General features: G+C 55.7%; 1 protein-coding gene across 1 annotated transcript; it reads right to left on the bottom strand.

The window, feature by feature from the left end:
• Nucleotides 1–927: 927 nt before the first annotated feature.
• Nucleotides 928–7,421, bottom strand: CHMP6 (charged multivesicular body protein 6). Its single transcript, XM_068531381.1, has 8 exons — nucleotides 7,298–7,421; nucleotides 5,741–5,850; nucleotides 5,502–5,589; nucleotides 4,839–4,925; nucleotides 3,945–4,010; nucleotides 3,627–3,707; nucleotides 2,537–2,591; nucleotides 928–1,849 (listed from the first exon to the last, which is right to left on the bottom strand). The coding sequence occupies exons 1-8, from the start codon at nucleotides 7,361–7,363 to the stop codon at nucleotides 1,794–1,796; spliced, it is 609 nt and encodes a 202-aa protein (XP_068387482.1). The 5' UTR covers nucleotides 7,364–7,421; the 3' UTR covers nucleotides 928–1,793.
• Nucleotides 7,422–17,367: the final 9,946 nt, after the last annotated feature.

The following is a 17,367-nucleotide window of genomic DNA, read 5'->3' as shown; positions in this document are numbered from 1 at the left end:
GTGAAACCGTTAAAGAGACGAGGCAGGGCACTGCCATGGGCAGCCTCACAGGCCGCCCCAAGCTCTGGGTCCTGGGGAGGCAGAGGGAAAGGGGAGGTGTCCACCCTGCTGGTGAGGTCTGGAGAGGCTGCCCCTCCACACCCTCCCCCGGCCTGGGACCCACTGCTGCAGAGGGATGGGTCACTCACAGCAAGGAGAGGCAGGACCTCCTTCCCCTCCTCAATCAGAACTGCCCCTAGGACCGGGGTGGGGCCCAGCAGCCAGAGTGGCGCTGGAAAGGTCGGCTTCTGGCAAAATCCCCCAAGTCAGCTGGCAGAGAGCCCCCTCCTGGCTGAGGCGTGCACTGCACCTGGTAAGGGTGCTTTCACACGAAGCAAGACTGTCCCCTGAAAGCCCGGGTTTCTAGCTCCTCTTAAAGAACTCCAGACCTGGCAACTTGGCCACATCCCACCATACCCTCTGGGTGGAAGGTGTGGAGGCCTCCCCTTAGGTGGGACACCCACTTCTCTGTCCTTGCTGTTGCCTGCTCGCTCCCTGGGGCATCTGGCTTCCTACCTAGACATCAGGACTCCAAACCAGACCCCCACACCCCAGAGGCACCAAACTGCACGTCCTCCCAGCCACCAGCCGCGGGAGTCACACAAAACCCCTTGAAAAGGGAGAAACCACCAGCACCCCTTCTAAGGGAGGTGGGGCCAGAGTACCGCCCTGCACCTGCTGCGGGCAGGTGCCCACAGGTGACTGCCTTCCACCCACAGCCGGGCAGGGCTAGAACCTCACTGGCTCCTGAGGCCCCAGCCCCTGTGTGGCACTGACCAGCCAGGTGCCAAGTGCCCCGGGAGGGTCAAGGGACTGTGTTCCAGGGAACTGAGGGAGGAGCCACACCAACCCACCCTTCCACGGACCCCAGTCCACAAGGCAGCAGGCTGTGTGGGTGTCAACTTTAATATGGGGCTGGCCTGTCTGGGGGCTAAGAGGGTCCCCTTTGTCTTCTTGTTGGGAGTGAAGTCTCAGGGAGATTGTCTAATTCCAAAACGAACCGTGAACTAGGGCAGTCACTTCCATCCTTCACTGTCTCCACTTGGCTGCAAACAGCTCGAAGCTGGCAGCTCGGGGACCCGCAGCCACACCTGCCGGCTATGCTGGAATGTCTGTCAGCAGGACTGGGCCTCTGTACGGCCCCAGGAGTGATGGGGTGGGCAGACCTCCTAGAGACATCAAAATCCATCAGGGATGCACCCCTCCTGGTCCACCACCCACAAACGCCAACGTGGAAGCAGAGAGGTTACCACCCCCAGGTCTACATGGAAACTGGGCACGTCCAGGAGCCAGGCCAAGGCAGGGACCCCTTAACCAAAGCCCTGCCAGCTAATGGGAGCAGCAGGAAGAAGGGAAAGGGAAGGGTGGGGAGGCCAGGTCTGATGTGCCTTCCACAGAAGACAGGGTGGCGGAGACACTGGCCCGTGGAGCCGCGCGACCCGGGACGGGAGGTGTGACTGGCACCAGGAGTGTTGGGCCTGGCCGTGGCCCATGCGAACCACAGCTGCAGAAGCTGTGTTTGGCTGGAGAGTTTGAATGTTGCCATTTAATCCAGAAACGACAGCAAGACAGCAGCGCCAGGGAAACGCTCCGTAGAGTCACCCTGGTCAGGAGCCCTGTGTGTGCTGTGCTGCTCCGGCAGCTCCCGGCCCACCTGGCCCGGCGCCAGCCTCCTGGGAGCCCGGTCAGGGCCGGACACGCACCCAAACTCTGTGGGCCCCAGGCCTCTGGAATCCCCGTGACTCCCACACAAGTTACGAGGCTGCCACCACTTCCGCCTGTCGGGGCCTGGCCTTGACGGGGACTTTCTCTGTGGAGGAAACATAGAGATGTCTGTCGCGTACAGAAGACCCCAGAGGCGGGAACTTCCCGAAAAGGACAAGAGGCAGCAAGGAGCCAGGTCAGGGCTTCGCGCTCTGGGAAGAACGGGCACAGCTCTGAGAAAGGCGAGTTACACACAGAAGCCGGGAGGGAGGACAAAGAGCACGCACTGGCACAAGCACTCAGGACAGCACAGCAGGCGGGCGTGCACGCCTCCCCACGGACCCCAGAAGGGAGGCCAAGCAGCAGCAAGGGAGCAGAAAGAACTGAGGACGAATCACGAAAGACGAGTCCGGGCGGATAGAGAATTTCTGAAGGCGTGTTAAGCGATGCCGCGGGGAAGGTCGTCCCCGTGATGTTTAGAAGACGGCTGGTCCTGGGTTGGACCCAGAAGAGCCTGCACAGCTAAACTGGCCCTTTCCCGACTCGAACTTTGGGATTCGCCCCTCTGAACGGGGTTTGGCTCTTACGAGGTTACCCAAACTGCTCAGAAGCCTGGGCTCAACCCCAGGGCGAGGCCCGCACTCCGTCTGAGCTGGTGCCAGCAAGCACGCCCACCAAGCAGGGGAATTGGGGCCCAACCCGCACCAAGCAGGAAGGGCAGGGCCCAGAGGCCAGGATATTTTGCTTTGCTCTAGAATGCACGGTTCTCCAAAGGACATAACGAGGAGGGTACCTGGGATCTTTTCAGGAAGGGGCTCTGAAGGAACCTCTGGCAGCTCTATCTGTTCCTGCAAGAAACAGAGAACAAAGGCTGTGAGATACAATCACCTTGTCCTTCCCTTGGAGAGAACAGCATCCCGTTCACTTAGCCGCTATCAGCGGGATTTAAATAGGACACAAATCCTCCAGCACTCAAGCCCAGGGTGCATCCTCCCTGGCTTCTGGCATCTCTGCAACTCACATCACCAGGGGCACAGTGACCACAAAAGGTGGCTGCTCCCAACGACCCAGAGCCTGAGGGGCTCCCAACCCAAAGTTCCATTCTGAGTCTGAGACAAGGGCTTTGAAACAGGCACCCATGCAGGTCAGGGGCCCCAGTGGCGCCTCTGCCTCAGGTGGTGGCACCTGGGTGCACCTGTTGTTCCAGCGAGTGCTGGTCTACCTCTCGGGCCTTGGGAGGAAGTAAATTAGCAGGCAGGTGCACATAGGGCCCCCAGGCCGCGAGCAGCAGTGCTAAGGACCTGCTTGCCTGGCCTGGCCTATGCCTAGGGGGTGGCAGGCTGGTGGGCACGGTGTGAATTCGGCTTGCTTAGGCAGGGGCCCACAGAGATGGAGATGCCCTCCATCAGGGAGCAAACACAGACTCAGGGCCTGAAGTGACGGTTGGCTGGTTAGAGGCCTCTGGGCCAACACATGGAGGCCCTGTGTGTGACAGCGAGTGACCGGCCACAAGAGGGAAAAAGACCCCATTTGATATAAAACCCACACACTGCCCACTGGGGAGGAAAGGGCTGAGGGAGCTAGGAGGGTCGGCATTCCGCTCTGTCCTGGCACCTGGCTCACTCTGATGCCTGCAACACCTGGGTGGACAACCTGCAAAACGTTCTCTCCAGGCCAGTCCTGCCCTGCGGTCAGCCAGGTGGCTGGGGAGAAGGGACCTCAGTTTAGCACAAATGCCAGTTGTTTTAGGGAAGAAAACTAGCTGCAGAACCAAGGCTGTGTGCTCAAGTGAAACCTGACACAGTTGCTCGCTGAGGCCAGTGAGCAGTCCTCCTGGGGGGTCCCTACACCTGGGCCTGTGTCAGTGCCGGGGGTCCTGTTACCTGAGTGATTGCGTCCAGCTCCTCCAGGATGGCATCTTCATCCTCCTGAGTGAAGCTTCCTGCCAACAGCTCATCTATTTGCTGCAAAAGGAGGAGCAGAGGTGAGGAGCATGGCTGGGTTGGGGTGGGGGAAGGGTGGGCCCTCGTGGAGGAAGGAGACAGCCCCAGCTCAAGGCTCCTCTCACTCAAAAGAAGGAAGGCAGCCCCCACGTGGTGTGGGAAGGCCTGGCCCTCGAGAGCGGCACAGGACATTCAGCGAGTTGGCCACTGTCCTCGCCGGCTGCCAGATGGCGGGCCCCGTGGTGCGGCAACACTTACCCGCTGGTACTCCACGGCCTCCTGCGTCTCGTCCAGTATCCGCTCCACCTCTTCTATGGACATCACCTGATCGGTTGCAAGTTTTTGAATCTTGTCAGTGAAGCACGTAACAGAACCCCCTACACGAAGGCCACCTGCGTTGGCAGGGCACACGGCCTAGACCCTCTGTTCCTGTTTGAATGAAGCCACGCCAAGCAGGATATAACACATCTTTGGTTATTCCTGTCCCAGGCAGGGCCCATCCACAGAGGCATGGAGCTGTCAGACAGTCTTTTCAGAAGCCTCAACTGACCTCCTTGGACTCCTCCTGGCCCTTCTGGCACTCAAATCAACCCTAGCGGTAGTCAAAAATATAAAAATTTTTCTCTGGCCAGGTGACTTGATTTCTTTTGGGTTCAAAGCAGCACCTTTGCTTGACTGGTCACCACGACATTGGACAGTCAGAAAGGCAGTGTAACCTCAGCTCTCTGCCCAGCCCCACTGCCATCCACTCATCAGGAATGAGATGGGGTGGGGGCCGGGGCACGCCATCTCTGCGCCTCACCTCTCCTTTCACCATCCACCTCTGTGCTGTTTCCTGAAATGAAGCTGTGTTCACCTCCTCTGGGAAGTCCTCCAGATTAGTTCACCACACTCCTCCCCCATTCAAACCAGACGGTCCCTCTAGTCACTTTAGCATCTCTGGACACAATTTATAGTTTGGGTCCCTATTCTCAGGTCAATATCCCTGAGTTTGTACTACTAGACTGTCACCCTCTCCCGTCACCTTCTCCTGGTAGTGACTGGCTTTCCCTTATGCCCGAAGGCCTGCGTGCAGGTGTGGCCTCAGGGACTACCCCTCTCCTTATTCCACTGGCTGCCCCTCCTCTCTGTCCCCAGTCCTGCAAGACTTACCTGGTGCATCTTATTCAGACACTCATTTCCAAACTGCAGCCCCTCGATCACCTTCATTTCAATCTGGGTGAACTCAATACTCTGGACCTGAGGAAGGAACCCGTGTGGTCAGGGGCCCACCTTCTCTGCCGCCTCATGCAGACCCATGGAAGGGAGTTAGGATCACACTATCACTGACAGACTGCTGGGCCTCAGAGCAGACTGTCTCTGCCTTCCTCCTCCCTCTGTCCTTTCCCGCTGCCCTGACCAACACTTGGGCAGGACTGAGAGGGCCTGGGAGGAATCGCAAAGTAGACTGCTTATAACCAGCAGCTCTGTTAGCAAAAGAGCAGAACTAGAGCTCTGGGTCCTGAAACTGGATCACTTCGGGAGCCTCCTGCAGATCCCAACACCTCTTCAGTCACTGGGGCAGACTCCCCGCCCACCCCACCACCCAGAAGTGGCCTAGCCCCCCAGCCACGATCCTGCAAGAGCCAACCTGCCCCAGCCCCTTAAGACCGTCAAGCTCCCATCAAAGATTCTCCTCCACCTCCAGGCCTGACCCATTCCATAGCCTCGGGCTGAGAGGTCCAGGAGAGGAAAACGATAGGTTTCAGTCCTCTGAGGGGACTCTGGCGCCTACACGGTCCATGGCCCATACCCCCCGACCCCTACTAGGCCTACCATGGTCTCTAGGCTGGTGATCTGGTTTTCTGTCTTGTCCAGGAGCTGCTCCCGGTATCGCTTCTTCTTGAGCAGCAGCTTGGCCCGTCTGCAGAGGGAACCCGAGCAGTGACCCAGCAGCCATAGCCATCAGCTGCCCTGGCCTGGCACTGACCAGCCTCCAGGCCTACCCCACCTCTGCTCTAGGCCGATGGGGGACAGAACCCCTCTCCCGAAGACCGGCCCCCAGCCCCACTCACTCCTTCCTGCCGTCGCGCAGGAGCTGCCGGGCAATCTCCCGCTCCCGCTCCAGCTGCTGGGTGATCCTCTTCTGGTACTGCTTCAGCTTATCCCGCTGCTGCTTCAGTTGCTGCCGGGAAAGCAGGCCTTGTGTCGACACCAAGCCCAGGCAGGGCACACTGGACACTCACCGGGCTACCCAGCACCCAGGAGAGCCAGCACAGAGGCTGCTGGGGTCACTGAAGGGCCCCCCACAGGCCAGGATGCCCCAACTGCCACCAATGGAAGCACATCCTCTGAAACTGAGTTCTCCATGGGGACAAGTTTGCCCCCCAGGGCACGTGGGGCACTATCTGGAGACATTCCTGGTTGTCACACTGGGGATGCCACTGGCATCTAGGAGGTGGAGGTCAGGGATGCACCTCAATATCCTACAAATCCCCAAGATCTCCCCCACCTCAGACAGAGAGCCAGCCTAATGTCCTCAGCACCGGGGTGGAGGGCATGCTCTCACCGCCGTCATGGCAGGGCATCGCCATCAGCGAGGAGTGTGAGCGCCGGTCAGGGAGTGCGGCCAGCACCTCCAAGGTGAAGAGACGACACAGAAGTCGCTGGTGACAGTCACCCGAGTGCCACCATCCCAGCCCACCCATGGCTGGAGACTGGGGCCTTCCCTCCCAGCTTCACTCCTCTGTGGACTTCAGCCATTTGCCATCAGCTCCCCTGCTCTTGCCACTTATCACCATATGTAAGTGGACAACAGATGGTGCACTGAGGTGATGTTCATGTGACCGTGCCAATCACCTAGGACCCCAGTGTCCCAAAAAGGATGCAGGGACATTTACACGCCTTAGTCTCTCCTCCCCTATTTTAAGCCATTTACATTTCTTCCAAATTTCATCATTTCAGGTGACGCTATGATGAGCACCTGCAAGCACAAGGCACTTCTCAGATGGAAGATTATGTCTTCAGGGTCGGTTATGGGGAGTGAGTTAACTGGGTCAAGGGTGTGTAAATCTTTAAGACTCAACATGGTGAGAAATTAGCCCCCAGTGTAGACGTGGTCAGTCTGTCTCAAGCGGCCGCTCCCCAGTTCCCTCCACAACTCCATTCTCTTTAGAGGCTGTCTGCCCCAGCGCTCCCTATGGCCGGTGGGTCGGGCTCGTCGACAGCCTCACGTCCTGTCCCTGCTGCCGTGAGAGGCGCCCGCCATCCCACCCCGTGGCCAGCCTACCCGCTGACAAGGTACGACCAGGAAACAGTGAGACGCGGGCACCGCCTCCCGAGACCTGAGGCACAGCTCAATCTCCGCACCGGGACCGCCTACACCCGCAGCGACCGGATTCGCTCAGACTCGCTGGGAACCGGACCCGGACACGCTTCCCACCGGAAGCCCTCCACCCACCGCCCCAGACGGGCTCCGAGGCTGCGGCCCCGGCGTGGGGCTGGGCGGCCGGAGGGGCCGAAGCCCGTGGCGAGGGGGGAAACGCAGCCGGTAGCCGCCGTGCCTTGGTTTCCCCACCCGGCCCAGGTGTCCCCGGCCCGCGTCCACCCGCCTGCGGGGCCCGGCGTCTCACCAGGATGGCCTTGTCCTGCTCCGTGACCCGGCTCTGATGCTTCTTACGGCCGAACAGGTTGCCCATGGCGGCCGGCGCGGCCCGGCCCGCGCCCCGCCGCCTAGCCCGGTCGGCTCCGCACGGCGCGGCCGCCGTAGTTCGGACCCACCCCACTACGGCGGCCGCGCGGGGCCAAGCGCCGCAGAATGCGGAACGCGGCTGTCCGCAGACGGAGGCCCCGCCCCGAGAAGCGGCCGGGGTTCTGGGGCTCTGGATCGCGTGGTTCACGTGCATTTCCAGAATGCCTCACCTGCGCGGTCTTCAAGACTAAAAGTTCCATCTCCCACTACGGTGGGACCCTCGCAGGGTGACAGCGTGGACCGTCTCCCGGGCGGTCAGAAATCTTGTTCACAAGTCACTGCCCCGCCGGCTCGGACCACAAAATGCTGCGTTTAGTGATGTTACAACCCTGGGCGTCAGTGTCCGCTGAACCGCCCCCTGGGCAGCATGCTCCACCCGCTCTGTCCTCCGGGCCTGTGACTAGTCCCCGGAGGAGCCCACCTTCTGGTTCCGTGGACACGGGCGGAAGGCCCCACGGGGTAATCGGGGATATAGGGCGGGGCGCCACGTACACATGCAGCCTTGGCTCCCACCCGTGTATCCTGGCTGGGGTGGGGGTCATAGGATGGCACCCAGCCCTGTTTGGTCTCCCCAACTGATCCCGCAGCCCAGTCTGCATGGGCCCCGCCACCTTTCTAGCAGCCCAGCAGCTCCTGGGCGGTGGGGTCATGCTAAGATGAGGCGTCCCATGGCACGAGTCCAGCGCTCACCCCTTTCTGTGAAATGAACTCCTTGATCAGAAGCAGTGCTGCGTGGACATCACGATGGACCTCTCAGTCCACAACAGTGCCGCTGGCAGAAGCCCCCTGGGCAAGGGGGGAGGCAAATCTGTATCCAGAGTGTCTATTCCCGTGAGGACATGTCACTGCCCCCTGAGGGAAGAGTCCTGATTAGCTAACCTGCTGTTGGGCAGCTGGCTGGTCCCCCAGCTAATAGTGCCATCTGGGGGGCTCAGTGCTCTTGACCCACTGGGCCCTCAGCAACGGCGGCCAGGTGAGCCTCAGTGAGGGGAAGTCCATGTAACTGAGCCCCGCAGAGCCTCCATCCCTGCCCACATGGTCACTTTGTCCACAGGCCCATTGACCGAGCGCTGGGGGCCTGGGAAAAGCCGTTGGCTCGTGTCCAGAGAGTGTGCACTGCATCCACCTGGCCACGGAGAGCCTCCTGGGCAGAGGGTGCTCTTTCGTGAGCCTTCCCTGGGACACGAATGTCGTGTGTCCACTCTGAGAAGTCCATCCAAATCTGGGGGAGATTTGGAGATCATCCAAATCTCCCCCAGATTTCCTATGACCAATCTTCCAATCCTGTTTCTTCCAAGTCCCTGCCCGTTCAGTCAAACCTTAGCAGCTGCCTGTGATTCAATACAGATGTAACTTCTTGCCATCCCTCACTGCACACATACAGGCACGACTCCGAGGTACTGAGGGTTCTGATCCAGACCACTGCAATAAAGCAAATACTGCAATATTTCACAGGAATTTCTTGCTCTCCCAGTGCATATAAAAGTTATGTTTTATGCTATACTGTAGTCTATTAAATGTGCAATAGCATTATGTCTAAAAAAAAGATGTACATACCTTAATGTACATACCTTAATTTTTTTTATACCTTAATTTAAAATGCTTTATTACCCCCAGTCCATCAAGAGAGACATTGGACGAGAGAAACTGTGTTCTATGGCAGGATCTCAAGGGGCACCTGTCCTGAAATACTCAGAGGTCTTTTTGTATAACTGAATCGCTGAGTTGTCCACCTGAAACTAACACGATATTATAAATCAACTGTACTCTTTTTTCCATTTTTTAAAATTACATTTGGACCTTTAAGAAACATATACCATCAGTCATACCACTATTCAGTAAAAATCTATTTTAGTTTTTGGAATTAGAAAATAAGACTCAAAAGTATGAAAACCACATGGGCATATATAGTAAGTGCTCAACAAATGTTGGCTTTTATTATTATTAGGTGATCATGGGATTGACTTTCACTAATTTGCTCTTGAGTTATAAGCTGCTGTTGACCGAGGGATAGTTTCTAAGAAGACCAAGTTCCTGACACTCCAGGGAATATAAGGGAAATACAACTTCCGTTTAGTGCAGTCTACCCCAAAGACGGACTGGATAAAGCCCCAAAGAGCTTTATCCAGACTACTATGTGGGATCCTTCAGGTGATTTTAGATGGTGCGCAGACCTTTTAAATAATGTTCTTTAAAATACTATGTATTTAAGAATAAACATAACTGGTAAAATATCTATGTTTAAATATATTTTTATGACAAAAGACAATGGTTTTGCATTTATGCTGATATAAAGTTTCCTTTTAAAATAAATTATTAAAGTGGAATAAGTAAGTTGATTCAAAGAAAGCTGTTAAGTAATCATAGTACAGGTGGTACCCAGAAATGGTAAAAATTGTGGCGGTGGTATGCAAATGATTGTGCCTTGAGAAGTGCTGTGTGATGAACTGAATCTGCCTGCTCCCCATTTTGCTACATATGAAAATATTAACACTCACTTTATGGAGTTTATATATATCACACAGTTATAAAATTTTTGTACTGGACAAGACCATGAGATCATCACAGAACAACTCTCCTTGTTTTAGTTAGGTGTATTCTGAAGTCTAGAGATGCTGTGCCTTGATTAAGTGCAGTACGTTCTGGAGGAACTGCGATTTCACCCTGTTAGAGAAAACATTCAGATTTTCTGGTGGTCTAGACCTCGAGTAGAAAAGGAATTTAAGGTATAAAAATTGCTTCATTGCTGGGACTTCCCTGGCAGTCCAGTGGTTAGGACTTTACCTTCCAATGCAGGGGGTGTAAGTTCGATTCCTGGTTGGGGAGCTGGATCCCTCATGCCTTGCGGCCAAAAAACCAAAACATAAAACAGAAGCAATATTGTAACAAATTCAATAAAGACTTTAAAAATGGTTCACATCAAAAAAATCTTTAAAAAAATGCCAAAACAGGGAATTCCCTGGTGGTTCAGTGGTTAGGACTCCATGCTTTCACTGCTGAGGGCCCGGGTTCAATCCTGGTTGGGGAACTAAGATCCCATAAGCTGCACGGTGCAGCCAAAAAAAAAAAGGGCCAAAACAATTACAATACAGGTGTACCTCATTTTATTTCACTTCACAGATATTGCATTTTTTAACAATTGAAGGTTCATGACAACCTTGTATTGAGCAAGTCTATTGGCACCATTTTTTTAAAAAATTAGTTAATTGATTTTATTTTATTTTTTGGCTGTGTTGGGTCTTCGTTTCTGTGCGAGGGCTTTCTCTACTTGCGGCAAGTGGGGGCCACTCTTCATCGCGATGCGCGGGCCTCTCACTATCGCGGCCTCTCTTGTTGCGGAGCACAGGCTCCAGACGCGCAGGCTCAGTAATTGTGGCTCACGGGCCCAGCTGCTCCGTGGCATGTGGGATCTTCCCAGACCAGGGCTCGAACCCGTGTACCCTGCACTGGCAGGCAGATTCTCAGCCACTGCGCCACCAGGGAAGCCTGGCACCATTTTTCCAACAGCATTTGCTCACCTCCTGTCTCTGTGTCATGTTTTGCTAATTCTCACAATATTTCAAACTTCTTCATTATTATATTTGTTATGGTGATCAGTGGTCTTTGATGTTACTACTATGACTCGCTGAAGGCTCAAACGATGGTTAACATTTTTCATTTTTTCATTTTATTTTTTTTTGAAATTTTTTGCCAATTGGGTCTTTTTAAAAAAATATATATATATTTATTTATTTAGGCTGCACCGGGTCTTAGTTGTGGCATGCAGGATCTATGTCCCCCACCAGAGATCAAACTCGGGCCCCCTGCACTGGGAGCACGGAGTCCTAACCACTGGACCACCAGGGAAGTCCCTTGGGTTTGCTGCTTTTTCAGTGACCTGCCCACCTTAGCTCTGGGCCTTGCCCCACTGGGTTCCCAGGAGAAATCAGGGATCCTGTTTTGATGGCAGCACCTCTACCGTCATTCCTGGCCTGCAGACTTTGGAGGGCTTTTCAAGAACCCGAGGTCCTCACCAAGGGCTTTCTTGGGGCCTCTGTCCAGTGTGTGTGCTTCGGGGCCACGAGGGGCTCAATGAGCGGGTTGCACCTGATAAATTCATGTCAAGTCCTTGTCTGCCCCAGCCCTTGTAGTCTTTCCTCTGTATTATACCAAGAAATTCCTGGCACCTTAGCTGGGCCATGTTAAGTCCAAGTTTCCATGAACAAAGGAGTTTCTCACAGATGAAAGCAAACAGTGGGGCCCCGGGTCTCAGGTGCCCATACCCTGGCCAGCTCCCTGGGGGTCGACTGCCTCGGGCACCTGTGAGGGATGCCCCCGCAAGACTCTCCAGTGTGAGTCAGCAATATCTTGGTATTCTTGGGGCGTGAAGCAGGTAGCTGCTTCGGTGGGGTCTTCACGAGTGGGGGCGGGAGGGCTGCCTCAGACAGCGAGCAGGGTTGCTTCTGCTGGGAGGCAAGGCTCAACGGGATTATGGGGGCTCAAGATCAGTCCACTCAGCTCTCTCCATCTGACTCTTTCACACTTAAAGCTCTGACCTGGTGAGGCTGAGAATTCAATTTACATTGTAATCCTACAACCCATAGGATAAAACTTGGGGAATGATTTCCGGACACAACAGTCTTGCTACAAGAAACAAGATTTTCTTTTATAGTAGTCCTACACATTTTCTGCTTTTCTGACTCTACCTTGAACAGAGAATTTAAAGCCCCTTGCTTGTCATTTTAAAAAATGAAATCTTCCCAGTGTGGTCAGAAATCACCAGCCTACCCCACAGTCCTGATTTCCCCCAGGATGTTGCTTTGCAACTGCTTGGGCTCCCAGAACCTGGCTTTCAGGAAACACTTCCTTCCAGGTCATCACAGAAAAGCGTGTGGCTGCAGCATGTCTCCACTACCCATGTCCAATTTGCCACAGACTGTGTTAGTCCCCCTGGCTGCCATGACAAATTACCACAGGCTGGGCCACTTAGACAACAGAAACTTATTGTCTCACAGTCTGCAGGTTGGAAGTCTGAGATCAAGGTGTCGGCAGGGCCGGCTCCCTCTGAGGCTGTGAGGGGGACTCTGTCCCAGCTTCTCTCCCAGCTTCTGGTGGTTTGCCAGCAAGGCCTGGCAATGTGGAAGCATCACCTGGCCTCTGCCTCCATCTTCACGTAGCCTCCCATCTGTGTCCAGATTTCCCCTTTTCATAAGGACTCCAGTCATGTTGGATCAGGGCCGACCTGAATGACTTCATTTTAACTTGATCACCTCTGTAGAGATGTCTCCCTAAATAAGGGCATATTCTGAGATATTGGGGCTTAGGACTTCAACATCTGAATTTTGGGGGGACACAGTTCAGTCCATAACACAATGATGAGATCATCGCTGTGTACCACCAGTTCTGGGTTTCTGTCTTCGAAGGTTTCTCTCCTGGACTGACTTCTGGCACTAACTATGCATCATGGAATTCTCTGTAAACAGGCACCTCTCTGGGAATTTCAAGCAGGAAGATGTTTATTACAGAGATTCAACCCTTCAAAACCAGGGTTTCAGGAATGAAGGTCAGGGGTCCCATCACTGGATCTTGGGGGCGTGGGAGCTTTCGTAGACTCGAAAGGAAAGGCTCGGCACAGTGACCCCCTGCCTCACAACCACACCTGCCAAGGCCCCAGTTGGCCGCCCCTACACCTCTTCCACCATCCACAGCTCGGACGGAACACTTACTACCGGAGGAAATTAACCTGGAATCCTGATCGGAGGCCTTCCAGGGAAGGTACAACGGGGTGGCCCTTACCTGACTCGCAGACTGGGGCAAGCAGGCGGCGTGAAAGTGCGGCCGCGCGGGCCGGTTTGCGCACAGGTGTAACTGACAGGGCCTTGCGGGCCGGGGTGGCGGGCCAAGGAACACATGGCAGGAACTGAACCTCCACCAACTGAGGCCGCCTTGGGTGACCAGCGCAGGAGGCCATCCGGGACCTCCTGCCCCTCATCGCTCCTCGGCCCTCACCCTCCGTCCACCTTCTCTGCCCACCTCTCAGCCTCCGCTGGGTGCCCACCTTCCCAGGCCTCCAGGCTTCACTCCCAGACAAGGGCTCTGACTGGTTCTCTCCAGGCCAATCAGCTGTGGCCTTGCGGGTGTCATGCCCTCGCCTGAGCCAATCCGCAGAGGGATGGGTGGGTGCTCGCGGGCAGAGAGGAGGGAATTTCCTCCAAAATAGGCGCTCTTCGAGGCCACTAAACACCAGCGATTCTGGGACAAGCCCAACATGAGAATGTGGGTCATGCCGATGCCTGGTCGGGCCAGGACACCCCAGGGAGGACGAGCTGGGGGGCTGGCTGGGGATGCACGTGCAGCATGTTAAGAACTGTCAGGGTCCTGGTCAGGGGTCCCCAGGGTCAGGGGTCCTGGGGGGTCAGACTAAGGAGGCGGTGGGTGACAGCAGCAGAGAACGCGGGGTGAGCCAAGGAATCTTTTGGAAGAAGTCGGAAGAATCCAGGCCAAGTCCCAGACATTGGGTATGAGCCCAGGAAATAGTGCTGAAGACACAGATGAGGTGTTGGCGGGACCAGCTGCATGGACGCTACGTGGGCACAGCAGATGGGGCAGCCCCGGGTGCGGGCCGGTGGGAGCTCCCAGGCGGGCGTCCTGGGAGGGGTACGTCCTGGGGAAGGGCGGAGCTCAGAGAGGCCGCGGGGAGAGGGGCTGCAAGGGAAGGCCCTGCCTGCTGGTGACCCTCGAGGGACCCGTGAGTGGGGACGCTGGGCCGCAGCGGGTCAAGGGTTGAGACACATCTTTGGGGGCTTGAGAGCAGAAGAAACGCGGGGTCAGGGAGAGGGGTGCAGGGCCGCAGGGGCGTCCACCTTCCTGGAAGCCTAGCGCTGGACGCTCAGCCGGGCTGCGGGCGGGCAAAGGCTAGCCCCGCAGTGGCCACGCGGTGGCGCTGCAGGATAGCCGGGCGGCCGCGGGACAACACCAGGGCCTGGGATGTGGGCCGGCTCCCCGCAAGGCGGTACGGATACCCGTCCCCCAGCACTCCGCATCCCAGCACTGGGCACCTCAGCACTCCCACACCTAGAACCCCGCACCTCGCACCCCACACCGGGCACCCACCCTCGGACACAGGCCATCTGGTACCCCAGCACCTGGCACCGCACACCTCAGCATCTCGGACACTGCACCCCGTGGGGGCAGCACCCCACATCCCAGCACCCGGCACCGGTCCCAACACACCAGCCACCTGGTACCCCAGCATCTGGCATCCCACACCCAGCATCGTAGCGCCCTGGCATCCCTGCACTCCAGCACCCAGCACCAACAGGCAGCGACCCCTGCGGGGCTTTCAGGAAGGTGGGTCCAAGAAGAACAGCTGGGGTGGGGGGAGGATCTGCCATGGGTCTGCCCTAGCTGGGAGAAGCCACGTCCTTTGAGCTGTTCTGCAGATACTGAAACGCCCACCAGGTGGAAGAAGTTAACTGTATGCTGCCCACAAGCATGGAGACCCCAGAACGAACCACTGGAACCAGGAGGTTGATGATGTTTACTCCCAATTACCTCACCTCCAACCAATCAGAAGAATGTTCACGAGCTGATCATTCCTGCCCCCCACCGCCCAGCCCCGTCTTTAAAAACTTTTCCCTGAAAGCCTTCAAGGAGTTTGGGCCTTTTAAGCACTAGCTGCCTGGACTCTTTGCTTAGTGCCTACAATCAGTGCTGCACTTTTTCCTTCACCACAATCTGGTGTCAATAGATTGGCTTTACTGTGTGTGGGCAACGGACCCAAGTTTAGTTCCATAACTCATCTTCTTTGGAGAAATGTCTGTTCAAGTCCTTTGCCCAGTTTTGAATTGAGTTGTTTGTTTTTCGGTTGGTGAGTTGTGAGAGCTCTTTATGCGTTCTGGATATTAAACCCTTATCAGATATATGATTTGCAAATATTTTCTCTGTAGGTTATTTTTTTTTCACATTCTTGATGCATGAAATTGTTTCACTTATATGAAGTCCAGTTTATCTAGTTTTTGTGTTGTGCTTCTGGTGTCAAATCTAAGAATCCATTGCCAAACTCAAGGTCATGAAAATTTACCCATGTTTTTTTCTTAGGAGTTTTATAGTTTTAGCTCCTGTATTTATGTCATTGATCCATTATGAGTTAGTTTTCGAATATGGTGTGAGGTAAGGGCCCACCTTTTGTGTGTGAATATTCAGTTGTCCCAGCACCATTTGTTAAAAGACCATTCTTTCCCCAATGAATGGTTTTGTCACCCTTTTTGAGAATCAGTTGCCCATAGGGCTTGCATTGAATCTGTAGATTGCTTTGGGGAGTACTGCCACTTAACAGTATTAAGTCTTTCAGTCCATGAACACAGAATGTCTTTCTAGGTATTCAGGTCTTCTGTAATTACTTTCAGCAGTGTTTTGTTGTTTTTGGTGTACAAATCTTTCATCTCCTTTGTTGCATTTCTGCCTAGGTATTTTATTCTTTTTGATGCTGTTGTAAATGGAATTGGCCTGTTAATTTGCCTTTTCCGATTGTTCATTGCTGGTGTGTCATTTGTTTATTTCCCTGGTCCAAAATGTTCTGGTAAATAGCAAAAAAGAAAGGAAACTCCATGTGGTTCTGCCTGGGCTTTGGTTGTGCTTGTTGCTGGCGGCTGCCACCTTCCCTGTGGAACTAGGGCTGGTGTCCATCATGGCTGGGCTCTCTCACAGCACAGCCCCCAGGCCACGCCTCCTGCAGGGCAGGGCACGGTGGGTGCTGGTGACAAGCTCTGGACCGGGCCCCTCCCTCCTCACCCCAGCCCCTCCCCCGCAGTTGGGGGGCCTCTCTGGGAGCTCCGCGTCTTGTCTCCTGCGTGGAGAGGCACTGGGCAGGCTCTGCTGGACCAGAACCTGTTCCCCCCCGGGTGTCTGCCCCACACTCAGGCAGTGGCTTGTCCCCTCAGCTCCTCTTTCACGGCCTCTCCTCCTTCACACAGCAGCAACGTCTGGGTCGGTGAATCGGACGCCTCACCAGATTTCTGATCCTCAGCCACTTGTCCCAGCTGCACACTTTCAGGCTGTGTGGACCTGGGGCTGCGGCTTCCTGTGCTGGCCCCTGGCTCCCTCCCTGCACATCAGCCCTGGGGACCCGGGGGGCTGGCAGGTGGGTGGGGGTCTCAGGATGTGCCTGCTGGCCGGGGAGAGGGGTGGGGACATGAAGCCCACCTCCCACCATTGGAAAAAGTCCCGGCCCCACCAGGTGGAGGCAAAGGAGACCTTTGCTTTAAGATGCAGATCCAGGGGCTACAATCAACCTGCCAGGGTGTCTCTTCCAGCTGAGGCTGCTGAGGAGAAATTGGTGGAAACCAACTAGCTCAGGGGCTGACAACAGCCCAATTCGATCTCTCCCCGAAGCCCCATCCTGACCCTCGAGGCCGGGCCACCTGCCGGGACCACAGGGCTCGGGAGGGGCCTCTGCCCTCCCCACCCAGCCTGGGTCTCCTACATCCTCCCCACTTGCTTCTGGTCCTGTGAGACTCAGGGGCTCAGAGCCACCTTGTCTGTGCCCGCACCCCATGCTTTCTCCAGAGTCCCTGTCCCCACCCACCCAGCGCCACTGTCCCCCCTGTCCAGCACATGGCAGAGGCTGTGCCGAATTGGCCCCTCCAGACGGGGCGCTGGGGCAGGGCTGCAGGGAGTTAGGGGGGTTCAGACTTCAGCCTGAGTTTAGAGGACACAACTGGGCACATCTCAGCTGCCATCCTCCCTCTGGTCCCCCTCTTCCTTCACCTGCTCTGGTCGTACCCCATCTTCACCTGCCCCAGGCTGTGAGGCACTGGCCACTTTTTGGGGCACGTGGGCCTCCAACGAGCTTGTGCAACTGAACCTGAGAAGCAGAACAAACTTGAGAGGTCAACCCCTCTGACCCCTTCCCAGAGGAGCACCTGCAGAAATTCCAGGAACGAGACAGTGGCTGGCCAGCCTCATGGCACC

This window comes from Eschrichtius robustus, chromosome 20 (assembly GCF_028021215.1).
Source record: "Eschrichtius robustus isolate mEscRob2 chromosome 20, mEscRob2.pri, whole genome shotgun sequence".
NCBI lineage: Eukaryota > Metazoa > Chordata > Mammalia > Artiodactyla > Eschrichtiidae > Eschrichtius > Eschrichtius robustus.
Note: the sequence above shows the minus strand (reverse complement) of the source record. Positions and strands in the feature narration are given on the sequence as shown.

Coding starts and splice junctions, on each gene's coding strand:
- CHMP6 (XM_068531381.1), bottom strand. CDS start 7,363: ATGGGCAACCTGTTCGGCCGTAAGAAGCATCAGAGCCGGGTCACGGAG. Junction 5,590..5,740: donor CTGCGCGACGGCAGGAAGGA/GTGAGTGGGGCT, acceptor TTCCCTCTGCAG/ACGGGCCAAGCTGCTGCTCA. Junction 3,708..3,944: donor AGGCCGTGGAGTACCAGCGG/GTAAGTGTTGCC, acceptor CTCCTTTTGCAG/CAAATAGATGAGCTGTTGGC.